The sequence below is a fragment of the Bombus terrestris genome, chromosome 1, assembly GCF_910591885.1.
Source record: "Bombus terrestris chromosome 1, iyBomTerr1.2, whole genome shotgun sequence".
Classification (NCBI taxonomy): domain Eukaryota; kingdom Metazoa; phylum Arthropoda; class Insecta; order Hymenoptera; family Apidae; genus Bombus; species Bombus terrestris.
In genome coordinates this window covers 13416860-13435194 of record NC_063269.1, presented here as the reverse complement: position 1 = coordinate 13435194, position 18335 = coordinate 13416860, and the positions used below count along the sequence as shown (strand labels likewise).

Here is an 18335-nt window from a genome sequence, read left to right as displayed (position 1 = left end):
CGTCATCCATTTCTCAGACTTAACACTCGTAATACCTCGTAATACCTACCAACCTCCTGATTTTAGCTGCCGTGAAACAACGTTTCCTTTGATATAAAGAGCAGTTACGCGAACTATGTATCGACTACAGCAACTTTCTGTCCATCGAATTTAAGATTTCTAGATCTCTTGAGAGCATCCAATATTATTTTCAAAATGTACGTGTCAAAATTAAAAATGATCTGGTATTTAAAAGGAAAAGGAAGAAAGGGACATATGAATAATTAAATAACGTAAAAAAAGAACTAATATTTTACAAGAAACAAAAAGTTCTGTAAAAAGCATCATATAGTCAGTGCAAAAAGTATTTGTAGAATAATTAATTTCATCAAAAATATTATAGAATATCGTTCATTAACAAAATTTTAACAAAAAAAAAAAAAAACGCGCGTATTCTTACAAGTCTGTAAAATAATTTTCATTAAAAAAGGATGGATTATCTATATTCTTCGTGAAAATATTAACAAGTGTCTAAAAAATGGTAAAAATATATGCGTAATAAGTATTTGTACAGTTACAGTTTAATGGGAAAAACTAATAAGACTTACCTAATACATATGCAGGAGAGGAAATTGCTAAGTTTAATTATTTTAATGCTTAGTGGAGTTTCCTTCTGATTTTATTATGGCTTGAAACCGTTGTTGAAACGACAAAACATTGAAACATTGAATTTATCAAATTGATGAGTAATTTACTTGAAGTATTTTTTCATTCTTCTGAAAGAGTCCTTTTTCAATCATTCTTTGATGAAATATGGTGACTCCGTATTTTTCGCTTCAAGTGATCATATATATTTTTAATAATATTTATATCCGTGGATTGTGAAGGTGCTTTAGGCGTTCCGAAATACAAGATTCAGGCTCGCGTATTACTAACATTATATTTTGAGTCGTTATTTTGTATCGCGATGAAACTGTCTTTTCAACCCATTTTTTTCTGTACTTTGATGGAGATTATTTTTTAAATATCTATGTACATTGTATCCTATGAAGCAATAACGACGAATATGTGTTTTACGGATATGTTTTTACTATTTTCTAGATATTTATTAATATTTTTAAAACAAGAATGGATATCGCATTCCGTTCTTTTTTTCCCGAAAATTATATGAAAAATTCTAAGAATATGCATATATTTTTTATTCGTTAATAAACAATGTGCCATAATAATTTTGTTAAAGTTAAGTACTCTATGAATATTTTTTATAGCGATCATATAAAAAGAAGTTAAAAGTTGGTCATTTTAAACATTCTGGTAATTTTGATATTGTAATAACACGTTGCGTTGTAAAACAGCGAATTATTTCTCGAAAGGCAATAGCAGAAGCAGGAGGTACAATAAAAACGACACGATGTATCAGCAATTATTACAGTTTCCCTTAGCCCTTGTATTTCGTCTACGTACTGAACGCCTCTTGTGAATGGGCTTTCGCTTTTTCCTCTGGGAAGCACTTAGCCACCTCCGCAAAAGTACGACAAAAAGTTGTCGGTGAAGGTTTCATTTCTTCTCCCATTTCTCAAAGAACACGTGTGCCACGATGTTTGAGCGATGATATTCGTATATTTGTTTTAGATGTAGATATAAAAGAATATGATACGAAGGATATTTTATTCATTATCTCGTTTTTGTGAAAAAAAATGTTTTTATTAAATAATATGATCAAGTACTGTCTAGAGCGATTTATTACATACGGCAACGTATTTTATGGACTGAATTAATTTTTAATAAAAGTTTTTTACGAGCTGAAGATAAATTCGATGAAAGCTAGAAAAATATCAGATTACTAACCATTAATTCTTATGACATTCGTAATGTCATTGTTCACAAAATTTTTTATTGTATGATCAAATTTATGTATGAAATAGACTGTAAATTGTTTAAATCCATAATAATAAGTAATCTTTACGTTTCTCTCCTTTTATGTCCATCTTTGCGAATAAGATCCTGTTCAATCAGACAAAATTGAACGCTCAGGTAAACTTACGCAATGAAAAAAGGCAACCTTCGAGATCCCAATCTAATTTGAATAAAAATATAGTACCCTATATAAAATTTGAAGCAAACCATACCTCACGCTATCTCACCAATGTACTGTTCTAAATGTTCCACAATTGTATTAGTGATTCCTGTATATTCTGTATATTTAGAATATTACATTTTTTGTGCCAGGTAAAATATTATTTATGTACTATTTCAAGATTTACTGTCTGCTCTTTTTATTTTTATAATGTAAACATTTATATTATCATGTCAAAACAATTTTATTCCCTTACAGTAATTCAAAAACTTTTGGGAACATAAGTCTCAAAAACATAACGTTCCGCAAATAACAACTAGCACGATAATTTGCTTCAAACCTTAAGCGCAATATCTGGAAAATACAGAATTTCATTCTGCAAACAACGAGCCCTACTTTGTTTAAATTCCAAGAGTCCATCTTCAAGAATTGTCTAGTTGATGACGAAGAAACTTTCCACCCCATGTAAACAATGATATCATAGTGATTCCTTTTTCGCATTTTTCCTGTGCCTAAGACATCTAAAATAAGATCTAAGATCGTCAACAACCCTAGTGGTATAGTGACGCAGATCAAGAGTTCACCTATTTTAAGCTGAATGTTGTCTAAAAGAAAAACAACATCTACATTATATCTGGTCCCCAGTTAATAAGATTCCTCGTGTTGTCTGGGAACGTTGAAGCTCATTTACAAAATAGCGATGACTCTTTCCCTTTCGACGCTATTCTATTTACCAATTGCTCGTTGTTACAATCGGTCCATTAGAATCGAATCGATATTCTTCGTTTGTTTTCTACCACACGTCATTCATCGAAGTTCATTGACTTTGCCTCATTGAGCAATGATCGATGCGATCATACGTATCGAAGAAGGACATGTGGTTGTGAATGTAAGCAAAAAGAAATTGATACTAAACTCAGTTTTCACATTGTGGACTTGTTTCTTTATGGAAAAGTTGGTATAGCATATGCTGATAAGGGATGGAAATACTATTTTTTACTCAGAACTTTGGAGTCAGTCAACAGTGCTTTGAATATAGCGAATTCATAATATAACATAGGATGAATTACTGCCTGAATTAATTTTGAAAAATTCAATTTTTTGGGATTGTAAAATTCTTATACGAATAATAATATATAATAATGAATAATACATAATCGATAATGAATAATAAAATAATCATCATAATATTTAGTCATAACATGTAGATAGTAATTATTTCTTAATTTTTGTCCTTTCTTCGATTACAAGACTATCGACGGAACATATACTATTTCCTGCTTCATGTACCACTAAATCCGTGACACGTATGTGTTTCCTAGCAGGTGACATACCCAGCAATTGTACGTTGCATGCTAGTGCTCTGGTTAATCGCCCTGGCGTTGACAAGCATGCCAGTTATGGGTTTTGGCGTGTATTACAAAGGCGAACGATGTATTCGATACAGAGAAGCCACTGATCCAGCTGATGTCGCCTACGCGTATGTTTGGTTCGTTTTCGGTAAGTACGAAGTATCGTCGAGATTAATAAATCCTTAAATATTAGGTCATCCCATAAGTTCGTTCCGTTTTTCGAGCGGTTATATATGTTAAGGTTATATATATGTATGATTGTTTACATACCTTTCAGTTTCATGAAAAAATGTAATCCCCCTCTCGTTGTACAACTTCTTCCCATTTTTCAAGTGCATTGGTCCCTTATCGCCGTATGTTTATAAATCAACACATGAAATGCTTACACAAAAGTCGGCACGACCTTATGGGATGACCTAATATGTTTCGTTTACTATATAATAATTTGATGTGGTGAAATCTTGATAATCCGAATCGTTTTTTATTGGACCCTTCATTCATTTAATGAAAGGAAAATAAAATGGAATGATTGACGTGTTATTTTATATGAATTAATACACAGTAACAGTGTTACCATAACTCTAAACAACAAAACGATACATTTTGATAATTATTATTTTGAATTCGATAGATATCGTTAAGCGATCACTGCAGTTTGTGATCTTTGTCACATTGATTCAGCCTTGATTGAAAATTGAATAAAATGTGCTGTAACGCGAATATGATTAACAGAAATGTTTTTACAAAAATTGTCATTTACAATTTCTTGAAACTTTTGCACGGTTGATTGTTCTATAATTGTATTATACGAGAAAGAAATAATTTCCATATCAAATGTATATTTGCATATTGTGAAGATCTTAATTGCTCTTTTTAAACGGCAGGTACGGGTCTCTGCCTATCGATAGTTTGGTGCAATTTGGCGGTTTCTAGAGCGCTTAGTAAGCTAAATCACAAAACTGGGCTGCTCCGACGAGTGACGAGATCTTCTTCAAGAGCGAAACCACTTTTGTCAGCGTCAGGACCGACACCAGAAATCGTCACTACCGCGGAGGAAAGGGCATTCGCAAGATTGATGGCCGTACTATCAATATCGTTTGTTGTCTGTTGGATGCCACAAATGGTAAGCAATCGATCGTGGAAGTAATTGATTAAATTAATTCGTTCACGCCGGAACACCCTCGACAATTAAATGACTCTTGCGGTTGTTTTTGGCAAGCTAATTAAAATTCAAAGAAGTCGTAACTTCCAGTCCTTCCGCTTTCGAACATCTTTGGATAAAGACGTGTCTTTAGATACTTAATTACATTAGGTAGCATCTAGAATTGTCTATCAGGAAAATATCAGTAATTACATTCTTTGTCTTGTCTTGCTACAATTTATTTCCTAGCAAAGGATTTAAATTGTTGGATAAATTGAAATTGATTACAAAGAAGATTAAAAGAATAATGTTTTATCATTTTATATTTTGTATCGATAATATTTTCATTGATTTTAAAGTTTATTAAATTGCACAATTTTCTTGTAAATTGTAAATTTTTGTGTAATATTAAAAAATGTAGAAATATCAGGGAACCAGCAAGTGACAATATCGATTCACCTGTGTTATCATGGATTATAATTTTATGTTCAATCTGATACAACGCTGACAATTAAATCATAATTAATTCATATCTGTTTATATTGTATTTGCTCATTTTGTTGTCATCTTAATTCGCCATAATGATACGTTTTGTCAACGGATTGTAAGAAGGAAGTCTCTATGAAAGAAGAGCTTCCGGTTACTCTCTTTTATGGAGGTAATGGTGTTTACGTGACGCGGTTTTCGAAGATCCTTTCGACAATAGTATTTGCTCCAACACCGACAAAACATCGATAAAATTTGCCGTCGTATCTGCCGTGACGAGACTATCAAAGTGAAACAACATTTTTCATTCTACACCATGTACCTTTCATAAAGTATCCATCTAACAGTTGATAATGATGTACTAGACGATATTTGATTCAATTCCGATATTAACATAGTTGATATAACATTAATCGATGTTTAATTACATAGTTGAATAAACTGTAAAAGGCTAGTTCAATCAAAAAGTATGTACTAAACATATTTTTCATTGTCTTCTTTTTACAACGAAAATATTCCTTTAACTGCCAATAACAATGGCTTGTGGTAAACGGTAAAGTATTCAACTCAGTTGAATGCTTATCGCTCATAGCATCAGTAGCAGTTAAATAGTTAAAATATTTATATAATTATATATTTTGACTTATCTTTGATTTTGAAATAATGAATGAAACCTGTTAAATCCAGTACGTCAAAGGAGGCATTGGACAGTGAAGTTACGCATTTTTATTCAAAGATCCACAATATTTCAATATATACGTATTATGGCGTCGAAAAACGGACATAGATGAACATAGGTTCATTGATTCATAAATCTGGATAGGAAATTTCGTGTTATTCCAGAGGAATCATTGCCATTGCCCGAAGCTTTCGCATTCCTGAATTTTTAATCCAATGTAATCAGAATGTATCCTGCCGGCAAGAATACAATCGCCTCGAACAATGCACTCAGTGTGGTACGGTGATTGCATACTCACGAGCATTCTGCATTTCCATCTCCTTATCCGCTCAGCATCTTATTCAACGAACGCTGTTTTCCTCACAAAACGTGTAACGTTCCCTGAAGTCCAGTCAACCACTCGAATCTCACGTTTAAAGCTTGCACTTGAACTTCCCACAAAATTATTCATTTTCTCGTTTCTGAAGCTGTTTCCAAGGATGATGGAAATAATGTAACGATTTGCTCGAGCAAAATTGCAAACGTGACGCATTTCCGCTGCCTGCGACGAAGGTTAAACACGAGGATTTAGTTTGGAATATCGTCACGTACGATCGATCGCGACGCTCGCAAACGATCGATCTTTGTAACACGTTAATGTTCGCTTTGTAAACGAAACCGGATGTTGGAGAGATTTTTGACGAGGAAAATTTTCCACAACGTCTGTCGTCAATAACCATGTATTTCTGTCATTGACCCTAGAGGCGCGCGTTCATATTGATTCTATGGTGACCGTGATACTTTTCATTCTACGCCGTTTTCAGCCAACGTACCTCAATATATAATTATGCTTTCCTAATAGTGGTCATTGTGTTTCATAATTTTGAAACTTTGTGAAGTCGTCGTTTTGAGTTAGAGTTGATTTGAACTGAATTTTCAGGTTGTACGCAACAATATTTATACACGCTTATTAAAATTGTAGATTAATTACTTTTTCTTTTATGTTAATCTCAATTATTAAGTTTCATAGGTTGTTTTTACTTTACTATGACATTACTGTTTTGTTTCTATAGATTTCCATCCCATTGGCACAGTTCGCAATGCAATTACCTCAGAAGGCGCTATTCGCGCGAAAACTGATTCGTATGTTTCACCTGGCGGCCGATGTCCTTCTTTGTATTCACTTCACTCTGGATCCGTACATCTACGTACTATTGAGAATGCCACGGCCACGATTCCGCCTTCTGAAACCCCTTTGCAAGATCTGTTGGCCAGTAAGAAGCCGGTCGAGTTCGTTCAATGGTGAGTCTCATCAATTCGAAACGGAAATTACGTGTTTAGAGGAGGTGGGAACAATTAGTCACGCAAGTGGGACCCGATAGTATAGAAATTTGATATATATTGCGGAATATCTACTTCGAATATTTGATATGAAGGCCACAGGTGAAAAACATGATAAGTCATATTTTCTATCTTTTTTAAAAAACGAAAAATTTTTCAAAAATTCAATACGTTGTTTACTCCACATCAAAACTATTTCTCAATTTGAGTTTTGGATTAAATATATGTTTTTGTCACCTTCTTGAACTCATAACAAATATGAATACCATTAATTATGCAGTTTATTATTAATTAAGTCAAATTAACATAACAACTAAACTAATATTATTCTTTTCTTTTATCAGATTATTCTCTTTTTTAATTATGTTATATATTATATACAACTTTTCAGTCACCAACTGACATAGAATTTAGAACGTTAACAAAAATTGACTTGTCATGTTTTTTTTGTGTGGATTTCAATATTCCATATTGTACATTAACATTTAATAATAATATAATATTTAATAACATTAATGATATTATCTTAAAAATAATATTTAATAATACTGTGTTAATAAGAAGTACTATCTTAAGACATTTTTTATGATTAAATAAACGTAAGATATCTCTCGTCGCAATTGCGTGACTTATTTTACACTGTATAATTGAACCTTTCCAATTAACCACTGTTTTACTTTGAATCGTTTGAACGACTAAAGAACAAAGGGTAATTGGTCTATGTACTTTTGGTTTTCAACGTGTCATTTAACATGAATATCGTGAGTTTGTCTATCGGAAAATGGTTTACCTAAAAGTCTACCTAACCATAATACGGTTTCTTCACGGTACGCATAACGAGAAGTTAGAAGGCTGATAAAGAAGACCCTCAGGGGACGATGATCTTTTGGTTACCTCGCAACAAATAGGGGACTTTCACACGAGCTGCAAATTGATATTGAATCAATCCTTAGTGACTATTTGGACAAGCAAATTAGTACTTACCGAAACATGTTTGAGTCTCCACTTAACACGTCCTTATCATTTCCTAATCAATGTACTTTGTTATAACTTATACTATAATCTCCTAATCAATATAATCGGTTGATCTTCTAATCAATGTACTCTATTATAATAATATATTCTATCGTCTCCTCGTTTGATCTGGCCTAGCGTTCATAGTTCACTGTAATTATTGCACGCCGCTTGTCAAAAGAAATTTTCAATCAAACACAGTAGCTATTTTATTTTGGAGGTACAAAGTATAAATCTAATGAAAATATGTTAAAATCGTTAAACCACGTGGGATAGGGGGATTTTAATTTTTACGTTTTTGAAGTATGCATTATCGCTTAAAATTTACAAGTTTGGGATCACTCCATAGTTCACAGACAAAAAAAAGAATAAAAAATTAACAAAAATCAATTCACTATTTGTTATTCTTGGTAGATTTAGGAGAAATACCTTCCATTATCTTTTATCTCTGTAGTACATCTTTGTGACATCTCATTGCATTTTTATTTAATTCATACACATGACACGATTCGTCGAAACATTTGAAAAATAGATACGATCTATCATAGCCTTCTTCATAATCTTTCCATTGTAGTTCTATATATATATTTTTTTTTTAAATAAACAGAAAGCCCCGTAACTACTAGTACAATCAGAAAGTATATGATTTTACGCAAAAAAATAAACGAACATAAAACAGAATAAAATTTTATAAAAAACATAAAAGCCCAAATATTTCTTCGTATCGAATAAGTGATCCCAACCTTTTAAGCGATAGTATAATTATCAGCATAGTTTAACAATCAGTTTTCTCATTAACATAGCTGATGAAGAACTTTTGGCAGAAGTAGTATTCTCCTATCAGCTTAGGCTGATGTTGATGTTCCGTACGATTGAAATGGAATCTCTAACACCTGACAGGTACCACAGACCACCAGAGCAGCAGTGGTGATCCGTCGAACCCAATCACCGAGGCACCCTCCATGCCCGTCAGCGAGGAACACAATCCTCATTTAGTGGCGGTGCCGATCTGAGATAGGCTTCGGCGAATGATCTTCCTGAAACGGCTCAATAGTCACGATGTTAGGCAGGCTTGAGCTGCACGCTCTTCGAGAACGTTGGAAGATCTTCGCTTGGTATATACACGAGTAACCGCGCTACGAACTTTCATCGAATAACTGGCGAATCCATTGCTTTGAACTGAAATCGATATCGAGCGAAATTACGAAAAAATTCGATGTTACGAAATTACGGTCATTGTGTTGGCAATTAGGAGAATATTTAAAATAGTTTCGATTATTAACTAAAATATCTTAACGAATAATATCTCATCAAACGCCTGGCAAACCTATTACCGTCAGTTGGCATCGATATCGATCGAAATATCGAAATTACGAAGAAATTGTACGATTTTTATTTTGCTTAATGATAGAAGGATATTTAAAACAAAGGAGAGTTTGAGTATGAAACTATTTTCGTTTGAGAAATCTTCAAGATCATGAGAGTGAGTAACTGAGGAATAAATCAGATGAATTGAGATTGATACCTCGCTCATTTTTCGTGTACAATTTGCACATTTTCAATGTTCATACATTTTCTGTATAGTTTTCGTATTATTGTACATGGTAAATTTTACGGATAATTTTAATCCTTGTAATTTTGGATATTTTAATATTCTGATTACCTAATTAATTTTGTAACTGTTTTGTAAAAAAGGTATCGCGCTTTATATATCAAGGGAATTTAATGGGACTACATGAAAATATGACAGGTGTTGATATTCTTATTTTCTGTTTTATTTTTTTTTTTTTTTCTTTATATATATTGTTGAATTTTATTAGAGAAGTGAGTAAACAGCATTCCAAAAAATTATTATGGCACATGGTGCGTGTATCGTATTAATGGATGTACATTATATGTATATTAAAATAAAGCTTTAAAATATTATAAAATACCCGGCAAAATATGCAAGACTCTACTCGTTTGCAGTTTGCAAGTGAGAGTGAGTGTTGTTTGTTCGGTGTACTTTTTTAAACCGGGTATTTTGCGAGAAATGTAAAAATTCGCTTCAAATTATCTTTAAAGAGAAAAATATACACATAAGATAATATATAATAACAAGAAGTGTAGTTAAGTGTATCAAGAACTATATTCTAAGTAAGTATAATGAAGTAAGTAAACAAGAAATGATCGTAATGCAAATTTCGACATATGCTTCTGGTATAGTTGCGTAAATATATGTCTAGTCAATAAATTAATGCAAGTGTGCAGTAGTTACAAAATGAATGCAATGAACCGACAATTTACCAAAGCATTAAATACAAAGCGTATTTTCATCATACAATGTACTTCCTTATAAAATTTAAATAGAAATTGAGAGAGAAATATATATATATATATATATATATATATATATCTTTTCTTCAAGATATGACACTGATGGAAATACTTATCGCATATAAATAGATTAATCAGTAGTCTCATGCTTTATACTTAACAAACAATAAGTTGGTACGTCATTAGAGGAAGCCAATGTAACTTATGGCGATAAATACTTTATCACCTTCTATTGTATCAATATAATTATATTAATACATTTTAATTATTTCTTTTTTGTAATAAATTTGTTTAACAAATTTGTTTTTTTTTTGTGAACTTTGTATCAGTATAAATACTCAGCATTAACTCTTAGAGATCAATTTAGAGATTTAGAAACGGTTTTTGGTGTTTCTGATATCCGATAGAAAAAATACATATTTTCAATTCTTATAGGAAATAAATGTTAATAATTACTACGATACTGTAGTACTTATTGTAGTACTATAATATATAGTAGTAGTATTATAGTACTACGATATGTGAGGATTAATGTTTGAATATAAAAATTCAAGTAACTGAATAAATTAATATTCGTAAGTTACTAAGTGCCAGTTTTATCGATTTTACATCTTAGATTTCGAATAAGATCTTACTCAACTTCGCTATTATTAATAATAAATAAAAAAGGGTAATTTCAAACAAGTGATAATCATCAATGTGCGTGTAGGAGACAACGAAATAACGAAACGAGTGGAAAGAAAGGAATACATATAATACAAATATATTTTATACGCAATTACGTATCTCTTGCTTCTAGACACTTAACAACATTAATCAATAACTTACGGGACGCGATCGTTGCTGAATACATGACATCTTTCTTCTTTTTTTTTTTATTGCACACTAGAAATATACCACAGTTGCATTCGTACACAGTATCAATCGCGATACGTCTGGCGTACTTTCACGTACCTTAAGTAGCTACAATAAATAATAACTTGACTTTTTAATTCCACGCTCGTCTCCCACGTTTTACGCGTCGATCAAAGATCTATCTACGTTCGTTCGATCTCCATATTCGCTACGAGATAAATAAAAATACACAGAGACAATCGTAACGAAATTTCATAGAATTTGTAAATATTCCTTCTTGTCTAACAACACGTTGACTAACAAAAGATCGCCTACGCTTCCGGTACACACAGTTGTATCCTTTACCATCGCACTCCATACGATTCTAGTTCACCATCCATCACAGGCACACGCGTCAACGACAGTTAGAACGATATGATTGCACGCGTTGTCTCGCGAAAAGATCGATACTTTCCAATTCGCGAAAGGGCGCAAAGTCAAAGGCAAATATTCACGATTCTCTCGTCTTTCTTTTTCACTTCTTTTGTTCTAGCCTTCTCACGCAATCGAGCTCAATCGCATGCAAACATGTATATACGTTTTGGCTACGATAATAGAAATCACACCGATAAACAAAATATAAGCCCGTACGCGGTCAACAATTTTTATTAGCAACAGATTGCATAGTTGGTGGAAGAGATATAATAAGGTCATAAGATTGGACAGCTATCAATATGTACGTTCTGAGAACTAAAAGAAATGAATTTTAAGGAACATAAGACAGAACAAGGCGTTCGATAGCTGGTTTCAAGACCATCGGATTAGAATTTTTTCATTTTTTCTAATATGATAGAAAAAGTTTCAGGAGATTTTGAGAATTTCAAGAATTCGGCTTTTATGGCTTCAATTCTATGTTATCGGGATTATTTCGAGTTTATCTAGAAGGAATTATGTTTCGACATTTCACCAGCATTATAATTATGCTCTGCAGAGGTTCAAGTGATGCATGAGACTGTCGTGTGTCTTGTATTACAAAGAGTATATATAATATATAATATATTGACCATGTTACCGTTGGTCACCAATTAAATTTCATATAATTGATCAGCTAAACAATTAAAAAAATTTTGTACAAGATACAATCTACAAAACAGATTGTAAAGATATATAATTTACTGTTTTGCATATAGTGCACACATTTCATATAGATATTTTAGATATCAATATAAAAGTAACTTTTGTAGTCTGAGATTCGGGACATTTTTATAAGATGCATACCGCTATATGTTTGATTAATATTTTAATTTACGACCTCGTTATATCAATTCTAACATCTATGCCTTGCTTTTGAGCGATAGGCTTGCGAACAACAATTTATCACACATACAGGTATGTCGATAATTATATACACATCAAAAAGATGTCTCTATATCTATGATGATTGTAGAGCGAATCTTGTAATCGTTTTTCGGTTCGAGCCGATCGTGGGAGATCGAAAATCGAGGCTCTAATGCTTCTTGCGAAATGTCGTATCAATATTGTTGATTGAATATAATGGTTATGTGTGAGGTTAACATGATTCATTATATCGTGCTCTTTAAAATTATGCGACTCAGTCTTGAAGCATTTTGAAGCATCGCCGGCTCTTCCATCAAAATGATACAGCCCTCAGAAACATTCACTCCAATAATCTTTTACTTTTTTTAAATATAGTTTTTGTCTCTTTTTTGCATATGTTATAGATATAATTAGACAACGCATTCATACAATTTCTTTCAATTTTCGTAATCGAAGGATAACAATTTTTATTTTTTTTTTTTTTTTAATTTTTTGCTATGACCAAACGCCGTCATAAAAGTATAACAATACTCTGAATATCTCACCTTGGCTCCGCGAGAAATCTAAAATTCGTAAAATGAATTCAAGGAAGATTAGACAACATTCAATCGGGCATTTTGAAAGAGACATCCGAAGCTGTAAAGTGTCCTCGGTCCTGATTAAAAACGAATCATTGCGATAAAGGCGAGGATTTTATAATTACGACTTCGGTATCGATGAAACTAATCAACGTGCGAACATTCGCGCAAAAAAATATTGGCAATTTCGATAATCAGAAGGGCAAAATGCGCGAAAATTGATCGTACAATTGAAGACCAAAAAATGATTTGCATCGTGATCTTGAGTAAGACTATCTGAAGGATTGATATCAATTAATTATTGTCAAATACGCTGTATGTTAATTATGTACGGTCGATATATACGCGAAGTTGTAAAAAAGTCAGACGAGTCGCTCAAAGTTGAAGCGAATAAAACGCGCGGGAGATGTATAAAGAGCTTAAGGTCTATCCAGAAGTACCCTGAACAGGAAAAACTATACGAATTGGCCACTCGAATTTTTGTACCATTAACACGGACATAACAACAACAGAATAATTCTACGCCAATATATAATAATTATCGCGACGAAGCTTTGAGGAACCTTCTTTATTCTAATATACATTTCTTTATGAATCCCACAATTTTTCTTACATTTTCAACAAAATTATTTTTTCCACCTACAATAACACTTTTATTTTCCTCCAAGTAAAGAAAATATTAGGAAGACGAAAAATCAGAATCTAATGTCAAAAGTTGAACGATTGAGATTTTATTTATTTTCCATTTCTCTTTACTAGAGATTAACTAAAGTATAATTCTCTCGACTTGTAGTTACAATGGCATTGCTATTCGCAAGAATTTCAAATCCGAAAGAAATTTATTGAAAATTGCGCCCGAGTTCTTCATTATTTATCCAGTCTCAGAATTCGCTAGAATCCCATTAGCGATTAAACACGAACACATTCTGCTGCGTTCAGTTGAATTATTAATAAAACGAACAACGATGTTATACATCAGTTCTCGAGCGCGCGACGTCGATCGATGGACAATGATAAATTCGTTTTGGCACTCTAACTCGATTAGTTCCCTTTTAACGTTTTAAAGGTATTTTTAGGCCAGTGTCACGGTGTTGTGTTAAGCTCGATTCAACGCTCTTCCAGGTATCGTAATCCATTGCGTTCTAGTGTTAAATTCAACGTGTATATATTATATTTAACACAACGAGCATAGTACACGCGTAATTACATCGATTCGCTTAAAGCATGCGTGTACGGTTGTTCACCTGTACCCCCTTTACCGAATATCGAAGTACAACGACATTTAAATTGCGATCACACGAAGAATTAATGCCGCGAGATCGAACATCGAGAAACCAACGTTTCATTCAGATCCAGTGCAAAAGTACAAACTTTCATAGAATCGATTTACTGAAATCAAATAATATTCAAAACAGCCAGATCAGAATGATATATATTTTAATAATTATTTATAGGTTCAATCGAACGTGATTTTTTTTTTCTATAGTGTCTCAAACACGCGTGAACATGTCTCTGTCGTTTTGAATCTGATTTCAGTGAACCTTTTCAGTAGATCCATTTCGAAACGAGCCAGCAAGGTTCGAATATATTACTGTAACGATCTAACTTTCTCGATCGGTATTAACAAAAGATTTAGAGAAAGCTCTCTAGTCCGGTTCCATAGCAGTTTGGAACGCGTGCTTCTTGGCACCTTGAAAATAACGGACCTCCCTTATCCTGCTTTTGATCCACTCGGCCAAAACGAGCCAGAGAACTCTCCCGCGTTCTCTGAAAAATCGTCGGGTGAACAAGTCCTGAACAGTCACGATCGGACAATGACGGACCCGACCGCGTGTGGATTGCACACGCAACAATGATTCCCACGGCATGTCATGCCGACGTGAGTGAATTGTGGCCCTTACCTGCAAAATTTCCCCATTTTTCAGATTTAAATGTGTACGAGTTTTTGGAATTGAGTTCAAGGTGATTGGAACATGATTAAGAATTCTTCTTTATTCTTATTTGATTGTAACATATTTTGTTGTATCTATTTTCTAAATAATTTTATCGTTGTAGATGTACCATCACACATCCTTTTAAAATTTTTTCCTTATATGATTTTAATTTCTTGATATTTACATGCATAAATGCACAAATTGTAGAATTCAGCGAAATATGAATCTTCAAAAATTGTACATTTCATATGTTACAAGCTGAAAATAACTTGTGAATTCAGTAGATTTTACTTCAAATGAAAAGTCAAGAAATGTCCAAAGATAGAGCCAATCAATTTGAATGTTAATAGTTCATATGTATTATCAAATGTGATAACAAATTTTAATTCAAATGCTTCGAATCGAACTCACCGAGGGCCGTGCCAGATCAGATCACACCTTCCAAAGCAGCAGATGGTTGGTCGAATCTTCGCGACCAGCCTGCAGCTCGGCGGATGCCTGTGCACCTCTGAAATTCTCGTAACCATCTCCGCCTGATATCACCAAGAGTTTCCCGCGATTGATGTTGTTCTGTTGAGTTTTGCTAGATTTCAGAGAGTATCTGTTCACTTTTGGACGCGGATCCGGCTTCGACAATGTAGTCGTTTCGACGCATGTGAGGAAACGCACGTGTCCGGTATGTCCATGAGGAACACCTGAAAAATATAACAAAATACAGTTTTACTTTCTAAATATTTTTCGACGTGAAGATCGACGATATTATTTACAACAATGTTATTCACTAAAAATGTAATCTACTGCTAGCTCCAAGCTTTAATTTCGAAACATTATAGCGGGTTACCACATTTCTTACTTATTTTTGTTTTATTATATATATACTGCAATTCTATTTCTAAAAGATGACAACTTTTTGTTATTCATACTTTCTGGGCCCGTGTGCACAATTAAGCTAATATTATTAATGAAATTTTACAAGTCATAAGACGAAATTTTCAAAGTAATACATGTTCTGGTGCAATGATTCCAAGTACGTTCAGATTACTTCACATGCAACGACTTAGTAATTAATGTAGCGAAGTGGAATATAAATATTTCATCGTGTTAATCTAATTAAGGCGCTAATTCTAAATAATTCTACAAAATTGAAATATTAATGACCAGTACAACGGCGATAGAAGAACGATACAATCGTCGTATTTAAATCAGATTCAGAAAACGTTGAATAAACATTTTATTTATTAACATACGTATTAACAAAATTTTGCAACATTCAAAGACCAAAATACCTTTTCTTTGATGTATTAGATACACCAGTTTTCCTACGACTGAATATTGCGTATATCCATTAAATTGTAGCAGAGATTGAAAGCTTGTAGCGTCACGTGAAAGGCTCCGTTTCCCAAGATTTATTAGTAGACAGTTTACTTAGATACACAGGGAAATCCAAAAATTCCTAAATGATTGATCGAGCCTGTATCTGGCCGGTGTCGAAGCAAATACTTCGTTGAAAAGTCACGAGTAAACTCGGTGGCCAGCTTCTAATTATATCGAAAGCAATAAGCTACGATTATAAACGATCGAACGTGACGTCAATACGTACCAATCACGATCGGTGGTTGGGACATCCTCTGCGTGGATGGCTTTATATGGGGAATTGGCACGGTCAATAGTACACCGGCACTCGTGCCGATCCAAAGCAACTCGTTGCAAGCCAAAAGTGCGGTAACCCTGAGACAGGCGGCCTTGTGCTGTCGTATTATGTCATCGCAACCTGCAGCAAGTTTAAAGCTTCCGTTAAAATAAATACCATATAATAAAATCGAGAAAATATATCGGGTTGTGTAAGGTTTACTTGAATTAAAGTTTTTGATATGGAATTTATTTGGAAAACTTCCAATGTATAAGACTGAAGAAAGATTTATTAATGAAAATTGCAAAATTTGATGTTAATAGTAAACTTAAAAGTATGGCTAGAATGACCAATTAATAACTTCGTAGAAATTTAATAGATTTAGTTCATTATACGTTTAGGGGAATTCTATGATTTTTGACAAAGTAGACTATCGACCAAAAATTTGATGCCATTGCGTGTTTCATAGGTTTCAAAAAGTAAAAGTAAATTAAAAATTAAATTAAAAAAGTAAATTAACAAGAAATTGAATACAGTATTTAGTACTTATTACTTCTAATTTTATACAGATATGTAATTGTTGTTCCTGTCTTTAATTTTTTCGTATACATATTGTATTTTATATGTATTATCGTCGGCGGTATTAGTGTTAATAATGCATGTTCAATATTGTTTTCTTTTACGTTTTATTTTGATTATGTATTTTGTCTAAACACGAACAGAGTCACAAATAGGCGGTCAAGACGAGAACTTCTCGGTCCAATTCGTGAAGAACAACCGTTAATCTACTTGTGAAACGACTTTGAAATGCTGAAAGGAATCTGGTGTTCCTACGTTTAACGACCTTTCGCATCAGGTAAGATTTTCTATTTTATCTTCGGTTATATACTCTTAAGTGTAGGTCTTTTTACGATCCTCACGTAAATTCAACTTCTATATTTTAAAGTCAGTTTCAACATAAATCTAAAACTAACGTGGGAATAATATTTTAGAATTAGGTTTCTTTAACTTCTCTTTGTGGTAGAAATCACATTTTATTCTAATTAATTGAAATTTAATAAGTTACTTTCGAGGATAGTTCATAATTTGGATATATTTTCACATTTTTGTAATCAATATTGCATCTATGTCGATAAAAATATTTTGATTGAACGATATTTCAATGAAAAAGACTGTTTTTTATCTTAGAGATGAAAGAAATGAAATGCAACATATGTCGCGTACGGATCAACGTAAAATTACGAAGAACTAAAAATATGTCTAACATAAGGGTAATAAGCTATCACAGGTATCTTGTTCATCTAAAACATTAAGATACGTAGAAACTTACTGGTAAGCATTTTGGTGACGGCTGGTGCTATATTGATGTCCGTCAAGCATTCATAGCTACCAGAGTGGAACAATCGCAGCACGGCGCTATTGTGCAAAGAAATCCAGACTCCTAGCCCACCGGAACTTGCCATGCAGGAAACCGACAGGGATGTGTCGTTGCTAACGGCGAAAGTGTGTTCTATATCTAGCGAGTGGGTGTTGAGGATTTTCACGGAATTGTGGCACCCGCACCAAAGTTTCCCGGATACCGGAAGCATTTTCGTAACTGGAGAAGCCACTGTGCCTACCGATACTGTCGTTGGGTCGGGTGTATTCCAACCACCCA

General features: G+C 33.2%; 2 protein-coding genes across 15 annotated transcripts in view; one reads left to right on the top strand and one right to left on the bottom strand.

Annotated features, from left to right (window-relative positions):
* Nucleotides 1-18013, top strand: part of LOC100651981 (prostaglandin E2 receptor EP3 subtype) — a 26357-nt gene extending 8344 nt beyond the window's left edge. Inside the window, exons 3-7 of one of the 4 annotated variants that reach the window (XR_007224769.1) lie at nucleotides 3379-3556; nucleotides 4293-4531; nucleotides 6767-6995; nucleotides 17401-17534; nucleotides 17867-18013. Coding sequence is in view for 3 of the 4 variants with exons in the window: in XM_048407592.1 (XP_048263549.1) it covers nucleotides 3379-3556; nucleotides 4293-4531; nucleotides 6767-6995; nucleotides 8949-9061 (759 nt within the window). In the remaining variant the exon portion in view is untranslated. Of the gene's footprint in view, nucleotides 1-3378; nucleotides 3557-4292; nucleotides 4532-6766; nucleotides 6996-8948; nucleotides 10664-17400 lie in introns of those variants that run through there. The other 3 variants (XM_048407596.1, XM_048407592.1, XM_012312786.3) reach the window with 3 other exon arrangements.
* Nucleotides 11112-18335, bottom strand: part of LOC100651866 (rho guanine nucleotide exchange factor 17) — a 70081-nt gene continuing 62857 nt past the window's right edge. For 8 of the 11 annotated variants that reach the window (XM_020865626.2, XM_048407549.1, XM_048407561.1 and 5 more), the window contains 4 exons: nucleotides 18009-18335; nucleotides 16649-16822; nucleotides 15460-15743; nucleotides 11112-15015 (listed from right to left, as the gene is read on the bottom strand). In XM_020865626.2, the coding sequence (XP_020721285.1) occupies nucleotides 15481-15743; nucleotides 16649-16822; nucleotides 18009-18335 (764 nt within the window). In that variant the 3' untranslated portion in view covers nucleotides 11112-15015; nucleotides 15460-15480. The remainder of the gene's footprint in view (nucleotides 15016-15459; nucleotides 15744-16648; nucleotides 16823-18008) is intronic. The other 3 variants (XM_048407541.1, XM_048407558.1, XM_048407552.1) reach the window with 1 other exon arrangement.